Source organism: Chelon labrosus, assembly GCF_963514085.1.
Source record: "Chelon labrosus genome assembly, chromosome: 17".
Taxonomy (NCBI): Eukaryota; Metazoa; Chordata; class Actinopteri; order Mugiliformes; family Mugilidae; genus Chelon; species Chelon labrosus.
The window spans coordinates 11,949,641-11,974,981 of record NC_140350.1 but is presented as its reverse complement, the minus strand read 5'-3'; the positions used below and the strand labels follow the sequence as shown (position 1 = coordinate 11,974,981).

Here is a 25,341-nt window from a genome sequence, read left to right as displayed (position 1 = left end):
CTCTGACACCATGTGACCGCAGGCATCGGGTGAAATGAGGTAAGACGCAATATTCTGCTCTTTTGGAGCTTTTCCAAAGAGGAAAGTTGGGAAACAAAAGAGCAATCAGGATGAAGCACATTAAAAAAAATGAGAAAATACATTGTTTTGGTGGTTCCCGCAGATTCTGTGGCAAGTTTAAATTGTCTTTGTTGACGAAGGAAGCATCCAAGTGTTCAGGCAGGGACCAGGACTCACAGCCGGCTGGAGAGAAAACTGTTAAAGAGCCAAGAGTAGCCGCATGTTGTTTATGGTAATGAGCAGCAGGGGGTTAGTGAGGAGGAGGAGGGTGGAGAAGGAGATCAGAAGGAAACTGGAAGGACAGGAGAGAAGAAAGGGCATTCAAAACAAAAGGACAGATAAGGACAAGGAAGATCACAAGGGACAAACAGGAAGAAAGAAAAATGGACTCCTTTCCGTGACAGGACACGGTCACATTGTTGCTCTCAATTATGGGAACAAAATATATGACAGTAAATCAAATAGGGAGAAAAAAGGGAAGATGAAAAGGAAGTCTAAAAAAAGGCGGCAGATGGAAATTAGGACACAAATCAGACAGCACATGTTAGACTGGAGCAGGAAGTGAGAGACTGTAAGGTGACATGAAGATCACAGGCTTCCAGAGCTTTTTATACGCGGTTGCCATTTAGAATCCTTATCCTGTCGAATGATGAAATGCTCTACAATCAGTCTTGATGCATTCGGCTGAATTTGAGCACACAGAAGGCTGCTCTACATCTCTGCTTTCGTCAGACATGAAATCATCAATAACTGCCAGCGTAGCAGCTTCTTTGGCAGCCCGAACCACAACAGAACCACTGCCACGTTTGATGGACGAGGTGGCGTGTTTTGGTTAATGAGCTGTTCCCCCTTTTCATCCACATTATCCTCTTTGGATCATTTTGACGATGGGGATTTTTATTTATTTATTTTTTGTTTCATCAGTCCACACAAAGCTTGAAACTGCTTTGTATCATGTGGTGAATCCTCAAAAAGAAAAAGTTTTCTCTTGGTCTTTGACAAGGAAACCGCACTGGAGAGAATTCTAGCTTCAGACTGTATACTGTATATATATGGAACCAATGGTGGAATAAAATGCCATAATTAAAAAATACTTGGCTACAAATCCTACATGACAAATATTATGTTGGCATTATCACCCATTATACACGCCGATCAGGCATAACATTAAAACCACCTTCCTAATATTGTGTAGGTCTCCCTTGTGCCTCCAAAACAGTTCAGACTCATCAGAGAATGGACATGGGCCTTCTGAGGGTGTCCTGTGGTGTCTGGTAACAGGATGTTGTTAGTGCTGGCCTTTAGGTCTTGTGGGTTGAGAGGAGGGGCCTCTGTGAATCACCCCACAGATACTCGATCAGTTTGGGATCTACTGAATTTGGAGGCCAGGTCAACACCTTGTGCTGTTTTTCGTGTTTTGTTAGTTGTTCCTAAAGTGTTTTTGTGTGTGTGTTCCTGTGTCAGGCTGCATCCTGCTGGGGATGGCTGCTGTTATCAAGGAGTGTCATTGCATTGGGGTGGGGGTCTCTAGTCTGGTCTAGGTGGGTGGAACATGTCTAAGTAACATCCACGTGCAGAGCGTGCAGCATTGTCACAAGGTGGTCAATGTTATTTATTTCTCCTGTCAGTGGTTTTAATGTTGTGGCTGATAGATAAATAGCATTAAATATAGAAAGGGACCATATACAGTACAGTAAGATTTGCAAATCGTTTTAAGTGTTTCCCCAAAGAGAGTCCATAGGTTCACAGTCTAGTAGTATGAAACTACTAACTTCAGAACAATCATTCCAGACTGTTTTTACTTCAGTTGTATACTTAATGCATGTTTACCCACTTATTTGACGGTGGTAACATTCTCTAAAATGGTGGTAAGTTTCCTCTCCTCTATACAACATGCAGCTACTCAGGCACTTGCAACACTTCATAAACTTTTAAATATTGAAGTGAAACACTAAATGTGTTATATAAAGATTAAAAGCAGCAATCTGTGGTTTCTTTCTGTTTCGCTGGTTTGACTTGATTTGAACTGATTTCTTCTGTACACAGTGAGCATAAAATAGCAAAGTTATTTAAATGTTAATCAGAAGCTGTGACAAGGTTCAAACTTCGACAACTGAATCACAATTTCTGCTCGCATCAAGTGCAGCAAACGAGTCTTCCCATCGAGACGCCCAAGTTGCAACCCCTATCTGTCGGTATTTCTCAGCTTCTCATACTTTGCTTTCAACTAGTCATGGCACATTGGAGTCACGGAATCGCTGCCGTCCAACAGAACCGAGTCTAGACTGAAGCCGGCTCTGACCTCACCCGTTAGCGTTCCCTCGGCGCTGAAGCTCACTGACACACATCCGAGATAAAGAACACAGCACTGTCCCGTCCCTTTCCTCATCTTTTGTTCATGCCGGGGTTATCAACAGAGGTACGGGAAAAAAAAAAAAAAAAAGTTTCCGATGGTTACAGGCTATCACACATTGCCATGGTAATGGAAATGACAACCGTATCCAAGGGAGACTGGCTGGCGCGCGGCCTGTCCCAGCAATCACTGTGCCGACCCTGATCAGACCAGACGTAATCTTAATTACAAAGCGATGCTGTTCACTCACTCTTTCGCTCACCTGTCTGTCTCCATTTGTGTGCTCCGGCGCACACGCACACACACCCGGTACATACTGTACACACATCTGTTCATGTGCAAGGACTGAGAGGTTCACACACACAACATGTTGCTTTTGAAAACACCACGGTAACGCAATAGCTTGTCAGCAGCTATCAGCATTTTCATTCTTATTACACACTTGCAAGCGCAAACAAAATCTATCTATCTATCTATCTATATATGATAAGACATAGGAGTGGTTATACTCTGATCTGTTGCATGTACATGTCTGCGGATGTTTGGCACGCATCCGAGATGTGCCTTTGCATGCCATATTATTACCTTCTGTCCAGTCCTTGTGGAGGTCTCATCTTCCCGATCTCCAGGGCTCTGAGGGGTCAGTCGAGGTCCTTCCTCTAAAGTCTCATCTGGGCTCTCCACTGTCAAACCCGACACCTCGTCCAGGATGTCTTCTAAAAACAGAGAAAATGGTGCGTGTATAACACATTTGGAAGTTTTCTCTGATAGTCCTGGCCTTTTTTGTAAAATCCATTAAATCCATTAAGTTCTCTCTGTCTGAAGGCTCATTTAGAGTGCCACGGGACATTAGACGACGTAACCTACGCACACAGCCAACACCGGTGAGGGCAGGTGAAGTGAGTCCTACAAATGTTTGTACCTCTGAACCTCCTCAGTTAAGCTTCGTCAATGTGTTCCATCTTTGTTGATCCAAAACAATCAATTCGAAAATTGCGTAGATAGAGAAGCAGCTGGAAATACTAAAGTGGAAACACGCTACTACCAAGCAGACCAATCACAGCTCTTGTGGTCTGCATCGCCGTGGAGCGTAGTTACATTTCTGGGGAGGTGCACGTCAGATATGGCGCTAGGGTCTGCGTAGGCCTAGGCTGTAGCCGTAGAAGTCTAAACCACCTTTAAGAGCCCCTACTGTCTTGAATACATGTTCTTCCACCTTAATCTCTAGAAATAATTTAACAGATTTTACACTGATAGACATAGTAATAAAATCCCTAAAAAACTTAGTCTTCATCGTTTGATATGGTATACAGAAAAAAATATTATTTAATCTACATGCAAATCTTCAATTTAAAAAGATCCCATGTTACACCTCCTTTCAACAAATTACTACTTTAAGTCTAAAACACAAATTATTCATTCTACCATGTCTGTGTACTGATATTTTACAGCCCTAATATACCCATGTCAGGTATTAGTGCCTGTAGCTTTAAATAGAAATGAGCTGATGCTTCCCTCTCTGGAAAAGAGCTCTGCCTTTCATGCTGGTACCATGGATACACTGGCGAAAACAAGGCAGCCAAACCAATATGGCTGGTAATAAAAGTTTAACCTACCCTAACCCTAATCCATGTTTGAATCAGCGGGGCGCAATGTTTATTCCTCTATGACACCACAAAGGCATTTTTTTAAAGAAACAAGGGGATTGTCTCATTTCATACTTTGTGGACCTCTATAAACCCACTCAGGAAACATAATTATGGAAGCTGAATTTGCATATGTCCCCTTTAAAGTCTCCTCTGTGTTGAAAAATACTTTAGTATGACATCATCTATAACCTCCATCTGGGTGCGAAAGTGTTTTTACTCCCCGTCTGACCCTGTGCATATGGCGTATCCGCCACAATGACAGTTCCACACTACTGAAGGATTCATATTAATATTCATACTGCTCCGAGTCCCTGTATAAACAACGCCAGCTTGTCAGCCTTTGCATTCCAAGCCCCAGTTCATAAGGAATACAAATGGTGCCCTTGCACAAATAAAAAAGAGCAGGTCAGAGGAAGGCTGGCGGCTGCCTGCAGGTTAGTTATCAGACTGCATCCATGCATAATTACCAGATTGGCCTGTTCACCTTCTGCTAAAAAAAAAAAAAAAAAATGCATCACTTTCTGTAGTTTTTTCCACAGACAAAAGGGAAGAAGAGAAGAAAGGGCTTTCTGTCTAGAGTCCAACAACAAAAAGGGGGTTTATTTATTTATTTATTTATTTATTTATTTAGGCGAGTATCTGGAGGAAGAGTTGCATTCAATCTAAATTTAACAAAAGAAACATATGTATAAAGCACCTTGGTGGTAAACTGTGCAAAAAATGTCTTAAAACTGGCAAATTCACTTAAGTATCTTCCCCCTTTTACCTGATTTGTTGGACATCATCATATCTGAATTACAATTTGAGATTAAAAGAAAAAAAAGAGATCACTATTTGCCATTGTTCCGAAACACACATAATACCAATAACTTACTCAGCGCATCCACAGCTTTGTGTATCTACAACATGAAGCCTTACCTTGGCTCATGGAAAAGATGTCCATGGCGTTGTCCTGCTCTCCTTCGGATCGCCGGGGTGGAAGGGAGCAAAGCACCCGTGGGTCCAGCTGGGGCAGGGTGCTGACGCTCAAGGTGAGCGTTTGGTTTACAAACGCGGCCCTCATGTCATCAATTTGAAGGGCAGATGCAGCTTTACCGTTGAGCAGCAGAATCTCATCCCCCTCTTTCAAACCTACAGAAAAGAAATTGCATTTTTTTTACTTGTACAGTTCACCTATTAAATGCTGAGGAATAGATGGTGTGTTAGTGAAAGTAGCTTCGTTTTGGAGAGAAAAAGACTGAAAATAAAAACAAGATGCCATCGAACATTCTTTAAACCTTTAACTCAAGAGAGCTTATGTGTACCGATGATCCATACAAACTTAACCTTTGGTACCATCCCTACCAGCAGCAGCAGCTCTGTGACTAATCAGACACGTTGGGCCTGTAACGTGTTCCAATACATTAAAAATGCATCCGTCCATACTTGCTTACTTGCTCGAGGCCAAAACTGATCTAACAAGACTGGATGGATTTAAGAGGGAGTGTGCAATACCTGTCTATTCCCGTCTTGTCATTGTGTGTACACCCTATACTGTGCTATACAGTGTATGAAAAACAATCCATCGACTGCACAGGAACACAGCTTCAGCTTCAGGCTTTTCCTCTTGCCCCTCAACCACCTGTGCCCAGTTCTGTTAACTGAGAATTAGCACTCAATCAGGACACCAGTTAGCAGCTAACCTCACCGCAGCACAGCTGATTGGTTGTGACAGCTGTTTAGGAGCTCTGACAGCAGTCTCACCTGCCCTCGGTGCTGAATTAAGTTATATGAAGTGTTTTGAGTCTACAGTGGCCCATGAACGGGATCTATTTTCCCGACTTAAGACTCATCTGATATCGTTTGCTGTAATAGGAAAAGCAGCATTCTGTGACACATCTTTCATAAAGCCCAGACTGCTGCTATAAACACATACACACAGTTATATATGTATATATATACAGAGAGAGAGAGAGAGAGGGAGAGAAAGAGACGCACAGGGAACATTTAGCCGTAAGTTATGACCTAGTTGTCTGGGATGGGAAATGTCAGATTTAGCAGAACCTTTATTGGACAAGAGAGAGATAACCCCTCTGGCCATCTACTACTGCTGCTGTGTGTGTATGACTGTGTGTGCTTGACTGTGTGGGTTGCATGTGTTGTGTCTTCTGTAGGGGGAGGGGGAACAGGAATTACAGTGAGAGAGAGAGAGAGAGAGAGCGAGAGAGAGAGAGAGAGAGAGAGAGAGAGAGAGAGAGAGAGAGAGAGAGAGAGAGAGAGAGAGAGAGAGAGAGAGAGAGAGAGAGAGAGAGAGAGACCCTTTGGGGCTCCTTGTCCAGTGCTGGCCTGGTTTTTCTGCGTATACCCTGCAGAAACTTGAGCGCGTTCTCGTTCGTTCCCCATTCATACTCCTCACTCTCACATCTCGTCGCAGCGTGCACGCAGACCCACAAAAACCATACTTCTAATTCTGTGATTCAGCGAAAATATGGAGTAATATTTCAAAAATGATGCATAGTGTTATATGGATGCCGCAAGCCTTTTCTGTTTCTGCTCGCCTATATAGGTGAGGGTCAGTACAGCTGTGTCCTCTGGCTGCTGGAAGCCCGCTAAGCTCGCTGCTTTTAGTTTGCTAATACACTGGAGGGCACAATCTCACACATGAGTAACCTTGCTGTGACCCTCGGGCAGGAGTTATTTTCTATACATTAGTGTTGCATCTACAGAGCGCCCGCGTGTTTCTCGAACCCATTAGATCTCTGCGCTTTGGTTAAAAGATAGGGACCAGATAATGGGGGTGGATATTGTAACACAGCTGTTCACAAAGCAGACAAAGGATTTTTTTTTTCTCTCGGAAAGAAGCAGAAATCCGTGTCGCCTATGCTTTTTATGCCTCCATTATGTATGTCTAAATGATGAATCCACAGAATTTTAAATAAAAAACATCATTATTTATATGAGGGCGGCACAGTGGAACAGTGGCTAGCACTTATGCCTCACAGCAAGACGGTTCCGGGTTCGAATCCAGGCCGACTGGGCCCTTTCTGTGTGGAGTTTGCATGTTCTCCCTGTGTCTGCGTGGGTTCTCTCCAGGTACTCCGGCTTCCTCCCACCATCCAAAGACATGCTGGTTAGGTTAATTGGTGATTCTAAATTGGCCGTAGGTGTGCATGTGAGTGTGAATGGTTGTCTGTCTCTCTATGTTAGCCCTGTGATAGACTGGCGACCTGTGTAGGGTGTACCCCGCCTCGCCTGATGACAGCTGGGATAGGCTCCAGCCCCCCCTCGACCCTTGCAGGACAAGCGGTTACAGAAGATGAATGAATGAATTATTTTCTTCTTTTCCACTCACACCTTTCTAGCCAGGATGTGCATTTTGTTTTCCTCAAGCTCTTCTTCTCTGCACTGTCCCAAGCCACCACAGTGTACTCCCTTCCCAAACGAAACACATTCATCTGTTTCAGTAACTGATGGAATGCAGTCATACGGTAAGATGTCATGTGGAATCAGGTTTTCCCTCAGGTGTATGTGTGCAGTGTCAGTTCAAGAGAGAAATATTTGTCCCTTGCATAATTGGCGTTAGATCACAGATACCGGATCTACGGGATGTCACATTTAGCTGATAAAAAAGACCCATGTACCTTTAGCTGAGGCCAGTCCTCCTGCTTTCACTTCAGTGATGTGGAGCTGCTGCACCCCATCCTCGTCTATAACTGCCACAGAGAAACCTATAGACAGACAATTAGACACGGACGGATTCGCTTATTAATCCTCGGTCCTCCCCAGATATCTTTGTGTAACAGTGTGCCCTCCTGCCGCATAAATACAGAGCGATTAGATCCACTTAAGACCACACATGCTCACACTGAGTCACCCTCCTTTAGTCATTAACAAAGCATGACTCAATAAAACCCATTATTAAATCAATTTGATACAGAATTTAAGAGCGTGTCAGTAACTTAGGACTGCCTTCAGAGGCAAGCATACCATGCCCGATGGTGCTGGACTCGGCTTTGTCAAACCGGATCACCTTGGTCACTTTGGGGCAAATCTCAATCTCTTTGTAGAGCTGCAAACACACACACAAAAAAATTACATTTAATTGGCAAAAAATGAAAGGACTGTGAAGTTGTTGAATGGGTAAGTGTCAAGCTATTGCTCCTAATAAAGAATAAAAAGACTGATGCGTTATTCTTCAGCAGAACAATTGCACGTCCAGGTTGTGGGATCAAAATCCAGGGTGAGGCCGAGAAGCGAGTGGGTGTTCAGACGAGGGTTTGACCTCACGGCGGGCCAGAGTATAGACACAGCTGTGTGTGTGAAAAAACACGCAGGGACAGAAGTCTGCAGTGTGCAATAGCCGTCACTGAGGAGAAATAATAACGTAATATCGTGGACTGAGGATGAAAGAGGGCGAAATGAGTCACTGATCAAAGCGGGGAGATAAAAGAGCTCTTGAGGAAAAGAGCGAGTTATACAACGATCGCGCTTTGAGAAAGATTTCAGTGTGTCACCTACAAAGCACCGTCACAAAGAGAATTCATTTACAGTGGCTGGATAATACGGAGGTGAGGTCTTTTTCAATGAGTGTGATTGTTTGTGTGAATAATAAGAAAGGACACGAATGGGTTGTTCATAGTGCACACAATCTAACTGGAATAACGGTTTGCATAATTCATAGTGTGTGCAATAGTGCTTCTTTTGGGAATTTTGCATGCATTGCAAATCAAAACAGCATAAAATAATTAACAATAAGGTGAAAGCCCCCAAATAAAATGGGACGCTGCAAATAACAAAAATTTAAAAAAAACACACAGAGATATAACTGAACTCTCTTTTTTGCGATAGCCCAGGATCCAAAATTAGGATATTCACCCCACAGACATTTTGACTTGTCACAGTGAAGGCTAATTTCCCTAGGCTGTTCCAGTAAGACACGACTTACTGACTTAGTGAACCAGCGTGCGCCTCCCGTATTTGGCATTCAGCCATCATTAACACAACTGTGCTTTCCCAGCTATAACAAAGTGTCAAAATGTCTGCTGTGAAAACATGACAAGATATCACCACGGGGCCCGCGTGTGTGTGTGCGCATAGTCCCTCACCAGATCAGTGATGTCCTCTTCACATTTGGGGACGTAGAAAAGCATCTGGTTGTCGACCCACATCTTCAGGCGCAGGTAGTGACTGGAAGGGTCGATCTTGTGGGTCTTGAAGCGACAAAAGAGAAGAGGGCAATGAGTAAAAGTACATATTTAAGGTGAACACTGAAATCTGTATAGCTTAAAGCATGTCTTGGCTAAAGGACAGCGATATACTGTACTGTATGTGTACAGTACATGCTATACTGTCTGTGTATAACACGAATTAGAAGCTCCAGTTCCTTGTGACATGTTTATGGCATGCCCGCACGCAAACACCCACATGCTCACTAACATCAATCAGTTTTATGTATGCGTTTCACCAGATCCTTAAGTGGAACCTATACGTATCATCATGGCTCGTAGCGTGTCTCTGACTGAGACCAATTAGGAAGGAGGGGAGGACAGATGAAGTGGAAAGAACACTGACAGAACCGTGTATGACATAAAAAATAAAAAATAAATCTGTGACATTGTCAGTCTGAGAGCACTGACAACATCTATTTTTCCGCCTTAGAAGTAGAAGAGAGACTATTCTCAGATTCGTATTGAGATCTAATCTCAAGCAGACAGCCTCTCATAACCTGCATCTTAATTATCCATGTTGTTTTCCCGTTACCAGGGACTGAATTTTGTTTTTGTAAAAGTTTTCCCGTCATTGGTTCTTAACAGCATGTCAAAATATCTGATTTTATGGTTCTTATGTCACTGACAATGGTATTCTAAACTCTCCTTGACACAGCTGTGTGCTGTTTTATGAGACCTCAGGACTGCACGCATTTGACAGAGCTGTTAAAATGAATGATTTGAATTCTTATCAGCTCAACAGCTACCAGTTTTAGTTATGGCATCTACATGTGCGCAGGCGTAATAAAGGTATGCGCTTTGAAAGAATAAAAACATGGGACAACTGTCACTTCAAATTATTGCCAACATGCATAATGTTATGTCTGTAAATATTATCTAGTGTACTGTAAAATGTGCTCCTTAACTTTAGAGACAGGCTTGCAGCTAGTAAATAGATGCAATGATATCACTAATGACCCACCTTGCAGACAGTGCTCAGGACGTCCAGTGCTGTCTCACCAGGCTGTATGATGGCCAGGACAGGCTGATTGTTGGGCAGGCACACCCAGGAGGGTTTCAGGTAATCAGGAACCCAAATATCACTGTCCACGTTTTGCTGAGGAACGCTATTCACTGAGCCCTCTCTCTCCTTCTGAAAATACAACACAAACACAGTACAATTAAAGAAGTGTTTACGCATTTTATGCAACCAAGAACAAAATGACACACATACGCACACACAAATGAACCAGATTTGCTTATATGATAACAATTTGATTGAAACTGGTAGTGGTCTGAAAGAAGCAAAACATCCAATTCCAAAACCAAATTCATTTGAGTCTCTTTCAACAGCCGTATCCCTGCATGAGTATGTGTTACACATGCGTGCTCTCGCATTTTCATGGGCGTGTGTGCATTCCATTTAAAGCGCCCCGTAACCTTTAAGCTCATCAGTCTGACCTCTGACAATCTGGCCGCCATGTCAGCCTCGTCTCCCTCGTCTCTTCTATTTGACCTCACGCTGCCTGTAACGTATCTCCTCCTATCAAGTAACAACATCCACGTTTATTCTTTCATTCCTCCAGCCCCCCTCTCCCATTAATCAGCGCCTCTCCTTCTGGTGCCCTTTCCCCTATCTGTTCATCACTCCATCAGCTCCCTCCTCCCCATCTCTAGCGTTCATGCCGCACAATCTGCTGACGGTTAACAATCAGGCCCGGTGGTCCCTGTTTAAATGAACTTAGACTTGGCTGAATCTGTCTGTGCAGGCGTGTGTGTGTGTGTGTTAGAGAGACAGAGAGAGAGTGAAACAGAGAAGGAAATGGAGCGAGCAAACGATATGCAATAGCACGTTTTCTACTATCAAACACAGACATTTTCGCATGCACAAACAATACACAGACACACATGGTTATTAAAAAAAAAAGATACACACACATTTTCTTCAGACAGACAACAGACTGGGGGGCCTGTAATGTGTACCTCCCCCCAACTCCCTAAACTCCCAGCCTTGCTCTGCACCATCTGGCTCCCCTCCTGGCCTATCTAGGATGCCTCTGCTCGGGGGTGGAGGCTTTCTAGGAGGCATACTAAACAGTCATTTTCTTTCACTCCCTCTTATACCAACAATGGGAATCCCCAGAACAAATAGAGAATAAAAGCTGCCTCCATCAGGTGTGAACATTTGGAACTCATCTTTCTGTAAAACGCTCATTTAGAAAGGCTTTGTCACCGATGCTCCATTTCATTTTACCACCAACTGAAGCATTTTACATCTTGCACATTTCTTTACGGTTATCCGTGAAGCTGGGCGTGGGTGGAAGGAAACTGATCTCCCATCCTGCCACAGGAGGCTTCCTCAGCCAGAACAGGTTATTGCTGCAGAGTTTGCTTCCTTTGCCGGGTTCAGACAGAGGGCTGTCTTTCCTTCCCGTCATCTCTGCTGCCTTTTACCAGTTCTCATGAAATATGGAGCTGCTGTGCTTGTCCCTGCACAGCCCATGGGTAAATGGCCAATTTTTCCTCACGGTTCATATAAATTCACCACTTACCAGGCTGTGATAAAGTACTACTGGAAGCCCACAGTCCCACGGTGGCCTTTGGTATCTATTTTCTTTCTAATGGTATTATTCATTAACTGCAATTGTGTGTAAATTGTGGTCAGTCCAGCAGGTACACAAGTGGGCAGATGGTGTGAAACTACCAGGCCCTACATTTTCAAATGTCTGCATAATCTGTTGAAACATCAGAAAGCTAACGATCAGAACATATCAGATCAAATTTGTCTCTGTGGGATTAGCAGACAGGAATATCCCCCCAGCTGATAGTCTATTTGATGCTGATTGTGTTGGAATTGCCTGGAGCAAATGAAACAAGAAAAGGGAACCTGTCAACCCTGATCTGGAAATGCTGTTTGATAAACTCCAAAGACAGAAGAGAATAAAGAATAAAAATAATAGAGTATTTCTGGCAAAGATGCAGAATGGCCAGTGGTGAGGAAAAAAAGAGAAAGTCTGTAGTGCAAAGACTTGAAGCACATCGAATGGCTCGTTGTAGGAGGAGGATCAGCCGTGGAAGATGAAAAGTTGTTTATGCACCATGAATAAAATCTAAAATCATCTACATTAAACAAAATATTCTGCAGCTCTTGGAGTTTAAAGCAAATTTCTCCAGTCCGTCTCCATTGAAGAGAGAAGGGGATGTCTGCAAATATTAAAGCAAGAGCTTGAAAATGACCCCGAAGAAATGCTCCTTGGTGCGGAAGGTTGCAGGGATTTTGTGCCTCCCCCCAGATAAACCGCTAAATGAAGAGCCAGAGCACCAAAAGGATCTCAGTTAAGTGAAAGGAGGAGGAAAATCCTGCAATGCTGCTGGCCTCTGGGTTTTAAGAAGCCCGTAAACCATTATGCAAGTACAGAGGTTTTATCAGATGCCCCAGTGATTTTCTCTTGGCTTATGAGAAAGGCAAACAATGACAAGGAATTAGCTCACAGCTACAAGAGCTCTGGTTCTAGTAGTGGATAAAATACTAAAGAAGCATAAACATAAACATCCACTGTATCTGCTGTGGCTTTTGTCATTTCACTTTGGCTGCAGGATAGAGGGAGAAAGTACAATGTAAATGGAGACAAGCATTAAAGCCAATCTAGTACCATTTAGTATGAGCCTGAATTGAACTTAAAGAAATTAAAAGTTTAAGGAGCTGTTGCACCGATCTCTTAAGCCTAGCTTTAAGTCTGACTTGTTCCTGTTCAAAAAGGGGTGAAATACATAAGAGCACACACAGACAAATGTCGAGAAGGACACAAATTCACGTTAGTCCTGAATACAAAGAAACATTTTTACTGAAAGGCTAATAAACGGGGCAGAGCTCTTACAGATTTCTCACTGGCGGAGTCTTCAAACATGCGCTCTAAAGGTTTTCTCGCAGGCTCCATCCCATCAACAAACACCTGCAAATACACAGAATACGGTATATGTCAAATGCATGCAAATACATCACCTACTGAGCAGCTTTGATGCACTTATGACATCCACATTTATTTAAAAAAAACCTCAAGCGTGTAATGTTGTTATGGATTATATCTATTGCATGTCAGGTTTGTAAGCAGCTGACTTGGATCATCGCCAGAATCCAGTGTCACTAATTCTTAAGTCAATAAACACTGTGAAGTTAATCAAAGGCTTCTGTGAGTATATGTAAGTATGGTAACCTGGTCAATTGAGGGATGTCCCTTGGTTTTTCTCTTGGAGGCGGTGTCCAGCCCCCACAGGGAGGAGAAGCGGCTGCGGCGTTTACTGAAGGTACGATGCATGGCCTGGTTCCGCCTCCTGATGCTGCTTTCTGTACGGGCAGACACCTGCGACAGGGACGATCACAGAGAAGGTGGCATGAATGGAAAAGGTATTTAAACATTAAATATCCTTGGATATTTTAGAGAAACCGACCAACAACATAATGTACAGTAATTTCTTATGCAATCACATCTTCCATATACTGTACAGTACGTCACTAAGCTGTTGTCTCCGAAAGGGGTTCAGCATCCAGCTTTGCATTGGCTACAAAGCTTGTTCGATTCCCTACTGGGATGTTTTTGTATCTTTGATACTAAATCAGTTTTGTGTTGAGCATCAAATGAATAAGGGGACTGGGGCACAGTGCATGCAGCACACTGGCGTTAGTGGCTGTCTGTGTTTGGTCTGTGAGTCACTTTTTGCTTACAAATGCACACACACAGGCTTGTAAGCACAACAACAAACACATTTTCAGCACCCCAGTTTACACTAATGGCTCACACAGCATGCTTTCGTCCTCTCATCTTCTCTGGTGACCTACTACACGAGCATAGAGAAACAGCTCTTGGCATTTCTGGGTTATTCACGCTCAACTACTGGACTAGAATCAGATCAGACTCACTGTACGTTACCTCTAAGTACAGACTTTTGTATGCACACGCAATGCACATACTGTAGTTGTGCGAATGTGTGTCAGTGTGCGTTGACACGTTATCAGTCGCTGCTCGTGAGACACACTCTTCAAACATAATAGGCCAAGCTGTCTTCAAGACTGTTCTTATGCAAGCTGCGTGCAAGATGCCTTTATTCTGCTTGTTCTATTACAGTGTCTCTTTGGGTTATAGATAAAAACAAGTCGGATGAATAGAAGGAATTAATGTAGAAAGGAATAAAAAATTGACACAGAGGAAAAGAGACCTAGAGTTGAGAGAGAGGGCAGGAAACTTGCTATAGGTAATAGGAATAAGTTGATGCTAATGATTAGTGCTATTTAAATTTAAATATTTCATTAATAAAATGTAAAATGCAGGAAGAAAAGGGACAGATGAAAGATTGCAGACATCAGAAAGTAAGGCAGATAAGGAAAAGGAGAGACAGACTGAAGGAGATAGACGCAGACAAAGAAGTGAGGGTGTAGGCAGTAAAAGGAAGGAGGAGGGGCAAGGGGCAGAGAGTGTTAAGCCTGTTTGTGGGAAAGCGCCTCAGGGATGGCAGCTTACTAACAGAGTTTGTATTGATCCACCAATCACCAAAAAACACTGTCAATGCCTGATGTTCTGTGTGTGTGTGCGTGTGCGTGTGAGTTAGTGTATATTTGGCATATCTGATGGCCCGCTTGTACGAAACTGGTCTCCAGGGACACTGTTTCCACCTCTTCCTTTGCTCTTTCCTTCCCGGATGATATTTGGCACGGCGTCCAGCTGCGTGACACACAGCACCGTATAGATCATTCCATCTATGGTGGTGTTTCATTCCATACATAGTTGGAGTGCCCCGAATGACAGCAAATACAGCGTTAGAGCACCGAGCTCATGACTTGGCCTACAGCCACTGACTAAATCACTGTTGTTTTCATTTTCGTCTCAGGCTTTGACAGACTGTACGAGAACGATCGAAATGTTGTGTAGTGAGCACAGTGTGCGCGAGGCTATACATCCCAGTGTGTACCTATCAAGGCATCAATGTGAGAACAGCGTTGAGGCTAGTTCTGATTTGGGTAACACCAGGTTAGGGGCTTCTTCTTCTTCTTAATCTTTACATAGGAGAAGCGGGAAGCTTTCTAATTGGACTTGTCTTGACCTGGCGCCCCGAACGTGATCCTTCAACTGAGCATCAGCAGTATTGGTGAGGTGAGATGAGGTGTCTGCACAGAGCACAAAAGATACTAAACGACACCAAACCACAGCCTGCTCAAACTGCTGCCATCTGACGTACAGAGGAGTTTGCAGAACTAGTTTTTCTATTTATTACTTGATTATTTATTCATTCTTGTATAACTTTTCTTTTTTGGGAGCAACATAAAGGGACTACATGACTTTGTTATACAATCTACTGTTGTATAATTACAGTTAAATTGAATCTTGAATCTAGTGCAAACTCCAAAGATTCTAGTTTCCTGCTCTCTGCTTGCTTATTCGGTTGTGCTGCATTTTAACCTTAGGTTACATTCAGTGTCTACTAATGTGAACATTTGTCAGGCAAGCAGACATTCTTGCTTTCAGTAGGCGTATGTGACAAGAAGTTCACACCCACTCTCCAAGCTGGGCTGCTATTGAGGGTCGGTAGTCGGGAATGCCTGCTGGAACATGCAGAGACACGCAGGGCAGAGTTTAGGGTTAAGGAGGTCTGATTAGGTTTAAGAACCAAATTAGCTGGATAGACAGCTGGAATTAACTTTCTATGTGTGTGCACCGATGCAAGTGGGTGCATTGACATTTTTAATCATACCAGCGCGTGGAAAGAAGACACAGAGAAGATTCCCAGTCGTCCCATGGCCAGTTTGGTGGGGCGTGAAGCGAAGCCCAGCAGGCGTTTGGGGTTGGGAGGTTCGCCGCCCTGCAGACTGGCCAGGTAGCAGCGGCAGCGGAAGAGATCCATGTGGAACCGCTCCAAGTTCTGCTCCCACAAGAAGATCTAACACAGAAAAAAAAAAAAGGAAACGGTGTATTGCTACTTATGCAACATAAACAAACTTTGCTGATTTATCTGTTGGATTCCGTCCACTAACGAAAACACTGATAAAGAGCAAAAAAAAATGTAAAACATGCACGAAGCATCCCTTTGTGTTAGATAATTATTTGGTCTTTTCAGGGGGAGTGAGATGTAGGAGTGCTGCAGCCCCTGTGGAGAGGTATTACTCACCAACACAACCCCCACCAGTTGCCGACCTGCTGCTATGTGCAATGTATCACAGGGTGGGCCGTGGGAGGCGAAACACAGGGACACACAGACTCACAATGAAACACAAACTAGACTTTGCTCGCACCGCTTCCTGCCATCAACTATTTGTTCCAGGGCTTCAATCTCATTAATGGAGCTGTTCTTTCTTTTGAGTCTTTATAAGTTCAACATAGATCCAAGGCAGGATGTTTATTTATGTAAACTCAATTTGTGGATTAATGTGGTTCCAGACGCGGATCTTGAAAGAAGTCAGACGATGGTATAATTGACTACCGTGTCGGATGAATGTGAGGCTCCTGTGATGCCACAGTTTTAGTTAATGTGCCGTTTCAGTAGGCAGTCAAAACTCTGCATGATTAAGATCAAACATTCCTAGGTTCTTTTCCATGTATGATTTATTTCTTTGACTTTCTTTGTTGCCACACACATACATAGACATAGTTGCTTGCTGAGACAAAGAGGCACGTTGATAATGACCACATTCTTAAGCCCCCCTGCAATGTTTACATGTAATCCCGCTTTCTGCAACGGCTCCAGACATGCATGAGGTAAAAAATAAAGCTGCGTTCCTCTTGGGGTGAACAAAAACTGCTATTAAACATTAAAAGGCTTAACGAGAGTTTTCCGGTTCACCTGCCCGCTAATGTATGCAACGCTTGTGCTTCGGCATGTGTTACGGATATTTCTGCATTTTACTGCACTTGCATGTGTTCGTAAATGAGCACCTGTTGGGATATTTTAAAACATCTGCGGCCGGGCCAACTCCTTGAGAACATTTTATCGGGATGACGCCACGCAGTAAAGATGATTTAGTGCCAAGTGCTCAGTGTGCGTGAACATCAGTGCACTTCAAAGGTACAAATATGTGCATCTGTGGAGCCCCTTAGGTGTTTTGATTCAAGGTAACTGGAAGCTAAAGACATAAGCAGTTTTCTTAACACATGAGATTACAAAGCTTGTTCATATCAGTATAACATAGATGTTAAATTTTATTTATTTCATTATGAAAAAAGGCTTTTGTCTTCTGTCTGATTCATGTTATTGCTGCATTGCTACACAATATTGTGTCAGCTTCAGTCTATTTGCTTGCTTTCACCAGATGCAGTATTTCGCCTCCATACCTGCTCAAGTATGGTCTTTCTCTTCTTGGCGTCAGTGACGGTGGACAGCTGCATGTCGCCCATCTTCTTCATTTTCTCGTCCATGTCAATCTTCTGCTCCAGCTTGCGGACTTCGGTCCGCAGCAGTCGCACGGTGTCCTCCCTGTGGTGCTGCCGAGCAAGAGCGGCGGCACATGCGGAGTGGATCGCGGTGATCCAGTTCTCCAGTTCTGTCTGGCCTGATGTCTGACGAGAAGAGGAAGGAAAGAAACATAGGTGAGGAAGTCCCTGAAGTTTTTAAAAACATAACAAAACAACAGTGTGGAGATTTAATTAAGAAACTGACAGCTCAAAAAATTGCAGTGTGAGTCTCAATATTGGCCTCTGGGAGAAGGTGGTCACTATAATCTCATCATCAATTTATTACTGATCTTCCCATTAATAGATTTAATGTCGCTCTGGAGAGCTACCATGAATATAAATAGACATATTTGAATACTACACAATGGTCACTGTGGTGAATCACTGTCACAGTATGACAGTGTGGCCTTTAAACATGTCAGACATAAAACAAACACATGGACACAGGGCTGTCTTATCTCCCACACATGGCTAAATGTCATGTACTTGTGTGCCACACACACAAAAGACACACATACACAAACAACCCAGGGGAAATTATCTCACTCCTCAGTTCCATCCATCTCTGTCTGTCTCAAAAACAAGGAAATGATTGAAAAACTGTGAACCGCCATTATTTTTCTAGGTACTATATATATAAAACTACCGTAGCTTAGCCTTAGCTGGTGTGTTTGTGTAAAATACTTCCACTCCCCCATGTGTGTTTTTGACAGGAACAGATCAGTTATGTCATGCGGATGTTTTAAATTCCACTGTCTCACTCACCTGGAAGAGGAAAGCATCCCCGACTGAGTTGCTGAGGCAGAAGACAAAGTCTTTCTTGGGATGTTCAGGCACAGCTTGCACAATGCTGTTCTCCACCCACAGTGCGTGTTTAGGAACGCTGTTATGGTCAATGACTGTGCGACCATCAGATTCGTACAGGAAGAGCGTGCAACCTTGAGGAACAAATGGAAGAAGGTCACTATAGTGCATTTACCATTTTATTTAATTCCATTGACTGCAAACAAGGAAAAGGAAACAAAAGGAAGTGTGTGAAAAAAAATGTTTATGATACCTAATTCATAATTATAATAATAATAACTGAACAGTGTAATAAAACCGCATTAAAATTACAGACCCGGATTGTTACTTGTTTGTGCCAATTTGCGACGTGAGATCGGGAGGATGAGACATTTATTTTTAGGGGGGTGGATACAGACAGTGGAGGCAGACAGGAATGCAGCTGGAGATGCTGTATCTTAACGCATTTCAAGAGGACGAGATTGAATTAGGCACGGATCCCAGCATAAAATTAAATTGTGATGAGGCCGAGCGGAGGAAGCGTAAGGCCACACAGAAAAGTGCGAGGGAGGACAGTAGGGGTGACAGCCAAGGGCACGGACCGTGTGAAGACTGATGTGAAGACTGATGTGATTATTGTCTCTAACGGGAGAGAGAGTGTGGGATATTAAACTGGATGGAGTCAGGTTAGGATGCCACATGGATGTATCACCACGACGACGGCAGGTATTAAAGTGGACATGGACAAAAATCAGTAAATCTTATATAGATAAAAATATTAAAAGAAGTCTATGCAACACCTTTCAGGGAAACCCAGTAGTGTTTCCACTTGCGCTTCGTTGCAGGTTCCACCTTCTTGTTCTTTTTATGAACCAGGAAGTTCTTCACAGCCAGAGCCCCTGCTTTCCTGACTGTGCCTTGAGCGCAGCCTATCACAGTGTCGGATGGATACGCACTGCTCAGCGTGCCGCTGCTCTGCTCGTCACTTACAGCAGAGCTGGCCTCCTCTGTGCAGTCTCGACCCCGATTTGTCTAAAGAAACGGTGATTGAAAGATGGAGGGATTAGACACATAGTGGATCTATCAAACATTCTGTATAGTCTAAAGAAATACCCACAGATTAATGCAAAAAGTAACCAACCCAGGCGTGATTGTCGAGCTCCTTCCGGAAATTTTCGTACACTCCTCCCCTGCCTCCTTCGCCCCCTCGTCCGTCTCCTCCTCCTGCGCTGCTGCTCCCACTGTCGCTCCCGTTGAAGAGACTGCTCTCAGCGGCCGAGTACACCGAGAAAGAGGCCGACATGGTCTTACCCCGCCGGGACACCAGTTCTCCATCCCCATCTATCTCAGCGGCAACGCCATCAATTCCACTGTCTCCGTACTCACTTCCCTCGCCCAAAACACCAGAGATGTCCTGTCATATGGAAAAAAACAGAGTGGAAACAGAAATGATTTACTGAGGAATTATTCATGTAAGTGCAGGAACTGCTAGATTTGGATAGTCAAAAAATAAACTGGTGACATAACAGACGCGCAGAGAAAGACGTAAAAGTCTGCCTTGGAAAAACAAACCTGCCAGTCTGCACAAGAAGTTATTTCTCTAAAATCAACCTGACAGTTTATGTTGCACAAGAGGTTTCTGGGTATACCTTAGTGTGGATGTGCATGTTGCTTGGCGCCTTTGTGCATCCGATCAAAGAAAAGCGTTTGAGCAGGAGGCTCTCTGTCCTCTCACCAAACTGAGACTCCCTCTGTTCTTTTTCCTCTTTGTTTTGCTGTGTTGTCAGTCTATTTATATCTAACAACCCCCTCAGCCTGGCTAGATGAATTTATAATAAGCACTTAGGGTGATCTGCTATCCGCGGGTGCTTGGGGGTTGTGGGAATGAGTTGAAAGAAAAGCCCGGTTCACTGTTTTAGTACTTCCTTCTTATTTGGGAACTTTTAATCAATGACATGACTAATAACAGAAAGCATGTGGACTTTCTTATTCCACTATTGTAGTTTCTATTTTGTCCAGTGAATCTCCTATTAGCTGGCTTTTTGGTGATATAAAAAAAGCACTGACTTAGCTTTGTCTCTTTCTGTTTGAGCAAATCAAAGCCCCACAGTGACTTTCTATGTGAGCCCTTGTAATACCCTTTCCAAATACACAAATATACACGAGTGCAGAGCATATCACACACAGGAAATGTCTTAATTACTGTATTGACTGATGTCCGCTGTCTGAACTTCCTGGACACTAAACGAAGCCATTTATCATTCTATCATTCTAAGCTTAGGGCTCTGTATATCAGAAAGGAGACTAAAGTAGAGGACGAAGACACTCTACCCTGACTGCTATTTTGTCTGCATGTGTAATGATTTATAATGCTGTGAAATGTGATCAAACCTGAGTCGTCTGTGCCCGTCGTCCCTGGAAGGCAGGGCATGGTGCAGCTGGAATACCGAGGCCTGCCAAGCCCTCGGAAAGGCAGTGTGAACGTCGGCATGGGAGCGTGAACGCTCCATACCCGCCGCCATCCTCCTCGGTTGGAGACATCAGCCCCCCCTCCCCTTCTCCTCCACACTCTGCTTCTCTGCGGTTTTTAGCGTTGCGTCTCCTCTGCCCCCTGAGGCCAGGACTCTGCTGGCTGCACAGATGGTCCAGAGACGCTGCCCTTTCAGCTGAGCCTGGAACATACACAGGTGGTTATTGCAGGGCTGTGTGTGTCTTTTTGTGTGTGTGTGTGTGTGATAGAGAGAGAGCAAGGTGAGTTAAGTGCATTCGGACTGCTTTCAGATTACTGATTACTTTCTGTATGATTTTTTTTCGTCAGTGATTTTCAGTCTGTGTGTGTGTGCATGTGTGTATGTGTCTGCAGCAAGCACGTATTCATTATTCTGAGCCAGTCGACCACGTATGGCAGCACTAAGACCTTCAGCGGTAAAGTTGCTAGCTACCGCCCGCTGTCTCGCTGAGCTCCTGCAGCTCCTGCACAGTGCCAGTTAGGCTAACAGCTCTGTGATCAACTGAACTGCAGCGACTGATGGATGGCAGCTAACCTTCAATCAGCAGATTTTCACAAATCATTTTTCCATCCTCAGTGAGCCCCTGCAGTTTTTCCCACTTCTCGCCCCCTCATCACCTATACACAGACTTGAAACAGCCCTGCACATGCGCAAAGATACGCTTTTAACAGTCATCAGTCAACAGTTTCTTGGACAGCCTAGGTGTTTTATTAACAACAATGTACAAAATGTAGAGATGTCATTATCTATTCTATCAGAAAATACACAAGGCATAACATTATGACCACTGACTGTTGGTCTGTTTGTGTGTTCACCATCCTCACCTGCACTGCCTCTGGGGCATGTAAACCGCTCCTCCTCTTCTTCTTCTCCCCCATCGATTATCTCCTCAGTGCTGGTGAGATGCTCTTGGCTCAGGTCAGACAGAGAAAACTCCAGGCTGTCTTCTCTCCACATGTCCGCCGATTTCGACCGCTTCTTCTTAAAACTCCCCCCCTCTCTGGGACCCTCAGTCATTCGCTGGAGGTATCTTTCGGCCCCAATAACATCTCCCTCTCCCTCTCCCTCCCCCATTGAGTCCTCTCCTCCATCCTGAGCAATGGTGTCCGCCTCTGAGGTTTCGGGAGTCGGTGTGGCCAAGGTGTCGTCATCCTGCTGATAGGACTCAGGCCTCATCGTCATGGCGACGCGCTGTGTCCAGTGTGGGTTGATGCCAAACTCCCCGAACTCCTCTCCTGCGTTGAAAAGTTCCAGGCCATTCTCCGCTAAGGATTGTGGGATGCTTGGGGTGCTGGAGGAGCGAGTCGAGGCTTCAGAGTTCCTGTGTTCCTGTTTCACTGAGGAAGAGTGCCTAGAACGGCGGGCGATCGACTGCTTGCCAGAGAGGCGAAGTGAGCGGGATGTGTGCTTACGAGAGATGTGTCCACTGACATCGCTGTGGAAAGCACTGTCCCCATTTTGACTTTCCACGTTTCCCATGATTCAACTGTGGAGTAAGGAAGAGGTAAAACAGTGTTCACATTCTCCCTTAATTTAGGCTGCGACTCATTCTTATAAATGTTTAAAAGGTATTTACGGATTTCTACCCAATTTATTAACTTTATTCATCTATGGTATGCTCTTACCCGGGAGTAAACTCAACAAGAGTTGTTTATGTTATTTTAAAAGATCATCAGTCTTAATACTGCTCTTAATATTGTTTTAATTGAGGGAGTTGTCAGATTTGTATTTAATCTGTACTGTACTGCAAGACCTACTGTACATACAGTAAGTTTCAGAGATATTCAGTTGGCTTTAAAATCAAGTCTAAACTGTTAGCAATTAATCCATTGATGGTATGGTCAAAAACTTTTAAGGCACACGCCTGCAAACTAAACAAATATGGATTATACAGTAACAAAGATCTGAATGAGGTTTGGAGAGCATGTTCTTGACATTTATACTATGACAAATATGTTTAGTCAGTCACACACATTGCCAGAAAGAAGATCCCTCAGTGGGCTGCATGAGTGAATAACGGTGGTAGGCCAAATCTCTGTGAAGGCCTGGCAGACTTAAACATCACAAATTAGGTATCAAGAGTCAAGGTGGGGACTTCTCTCGTGGTCACTTTTTGGCCATTAATACTGACCTTGACGTTTGGTAATTTGCTTATGACAAGACACTGTAATGGGGTAGCAGATTTCCCTGTTTTGTTTTGTCTGATTAAATCCTACACCATCCAACACCTGAAAAGCCTAAAATTTTCATTCCAGTAAAATTTTTGGTCACGCAAATCTAATCTACGCGGTTTCTTCGTTTAAAGGGGAATTACCGTTTTTTACAACCTGGACCGTTTACTCACCCATATAACTTTGGTGTCATTTTTAGTCCTTCGGAAGATATTTAGATTCAGCGGACGTATATCCATATGGTGGGAGTGACTGGGGCACCAAAACACAGCCTCTAAATAACGCATTATCTGCCACGAAACTCGTTCATTTCACCAATATTTTGTTATGATACGCTAGTGCTATTCCCCGTTGAGTCCGGAGTTACCTGTTATCATCATCCGGGGTCTGAAGATTGACCTACTAACTTCTGACCTGGATGATGTCATCTCTGAGCGCCACGTGCACCCACAATGGTCGGCTCGTTTACCTGTAATTTGCTACTGCTAGTTTTTTGCAACATGGCTGAATATTTTTCCGATTCTGAGGTTGTGGACGAAGACTTTGTTTATGATGGACGTCCTTACTGTTTCGAGCCAGATTATACGGATGAGAAGCTTGTTGAGAGGAGGATGCGGAGGCAGAGAGAGGAACAGCTGGCCAAAGAACAATAGACAACAGGTAACTCCAGACACAATGGGGAATAGCACTAGCGTATCATAACAAAATATTGGTGAAACAAATGAGTTTCGCAGCAGATAATGTGTTGTTTAGAGGCTGCGTTTCGGTGCCCCAGCCACTCCCACTATATGGATATACGCGGCACTCCGCTGGATCTAAATATCTTCCGAATGACACCAAAGTTATATGGGTGAGTAAACGATCGTATTTTATGCCAGAAATAAGGTCCAGGTTGTAAAAAAAAATGGTAATTCCCCTTTAAGTCTTATGCACAGTGCACGTTTGCCGCAAGACACTGATGAACGTGTTCAACTTAGAAGTGGCAGCGCGGCACTTTTCTCCCTCACATATGCATTGGCCGTATTCCCGAGTGAGTTAAAAACCATCACAGGAACAAGTTGTTTTTAGCTGCATTTCTGTTGATCATAACGTTATATCAGCAGTTCCCTTCACCTCTTGCTCCGCGTTATATAAGCACACGGAACTGCTGAGTCAATTGCTGTCGGATCTGTTCGTCCTCTTTGAGTCACACCTCATCAAACCCACACCATTAGTGTGGGCTCAAACTGAGAGACGGACAAAAAAAGTCTGTTTTAACAAGTGATTTTTCTTTGTTTATGAATATTGCTTTGCCAGGAGAATCTAAAAATGGCTTTTTCAGAGAAAGCAGCACAGATAAGGGGGAAGTTGACAGGATTAGAACATGCATATGACAGTATAATTTAAAATTACTTTAAGTTAATGCAGCAAAACAAATAATAAGAGATTTTTTTTTGGTTATGTTTATATTCAATGATTAAATTCAAATGAAATTATTTCTTCACATTCGTGCAGTGCATGGACACCAATCTGTAAAAGTGGCCGTTACCTGTGGTTAAGTAGCCGCATCACCAGCTTCCCCACGTCTGTGTGGTGTCAACTTTTACCGACCGCATGATCCCCCGCCCATCCTCAAAGGGTGTTGTCAGTTTGCCCTGAGAGAAACAAGAAGAAGAAGTGGTTCAGGGGAGCTCTCACAACTTCAAAGCGACCTGATGTGTCAAACGCACACAGATGAGAGGTGAGAAGACCAGAAGAGGACGGTACATGTGAAACTACTGCAGGAGGACCTGTCAGGTGTGTTACATAAAGCAGGTGATGTAAAGTTGAATGGAAAGCTGCTGTACGAAGTGCTTTAGAAGCGAGAGTAAAGGACTTGGTGGTCCAAAAAACACAGCAGACAAACAAGAATGAATCAGGGCATTCATCAAATACACACAGGTGATCGGAAACAAAGCTCTAATGCATTGCCTGTGCCTTGAGGGGCTCACAGAATCTGACACAATTTCTTTGAACTCTTCTCTGGAACTCATTGCCCACCTGAAACCATGCAGACATGCACAGGCATGCATGTGCACAAAACATTTTGGGAAAACACCCCTGAAGACAAAGAAAAGCCAGCACGCACACACACACATATGACAGAAGATGAAAGAAGCTATGGAGTATGATTTTGGGCTTAAGACTCAATTAAATGATCCTTGCCAGCACG

The 25,341-nt window shown here is 43.7% G+C and overlaps 1 protein-coding gene across 1 annotated transcript in view; it reads right to left on the bottom strand.

The window, feature by feature from the left end:
* LOC311502394 (rho guanine nucleotide exchange factor TIAM1-like) overlaps window positions 1-25,341 on the bottom strand; it is a 51,651-nt gene that overhangs the window by 11,649 nt on the left and 14,661 nt on the right. Inside the window, exons 2-17 of the mRNA XM_084564600.1 lie at window positions 24,679-24,784; window positions 21,804-22,465; window positions 20,861-21,141; window positions 19,611-19,883; window positions 19,270-19,501; window positions 18,452-18,624; window positions 17,567-17,791; window positions 15,993-16,178; window positions 13,463-13,609; window positions 13,127-13,201; window positions 10,231-10,401; window positions 9,147-9,251; window positions 8,029-8,110; window positions 7,683-7,769; window positions 4,981-5,193; window positions 2,999-3,129 (exon numbers count right to left, since the gene is read on the bottom strand). Coding sequence (XP_084420726.1) covers window positions 2,999-3,129; window positions 4,981-5,193; window positions 7,683-7,769; window positions 8,029-8,110; window positions 9,147-9,251; window positions 10,231-10,401; window positions 13,127-13,201; window positions 13,463-13,609; window positions 15,993-16,178; window positions 17,567-17,791; window positions 18,452-18,624; window positions 19,270-19,501; window positions 19,611-19,883; window positions 20,861-21,141; window positions 21,804-22,458 — 3,036 coding nt within the window. The 5' untranslated portion in view covers window positions 22,459-22,465; window positions 24,679-24,784. The remainder of the gene's footprint in view (window positions 1-2,998; window positions 3,130-4,980; window positions 5,194-7,682; window positions 7,770-8,028; window positions 8,111-9,146; window positions 9,252-10,230; window positions 10,402-13,126; window positions 13,202-13,462; window positions 13,610-15,992; window positions 16,179-17,566; window positions 17,792-18,451; window positions 18,625-19,269; window positions 19,502-19,610; window positions 19,884-20,860; window positions 21,142-21,803; window positions 22,466-24,678; window positions 24,785-25,341) is intronic.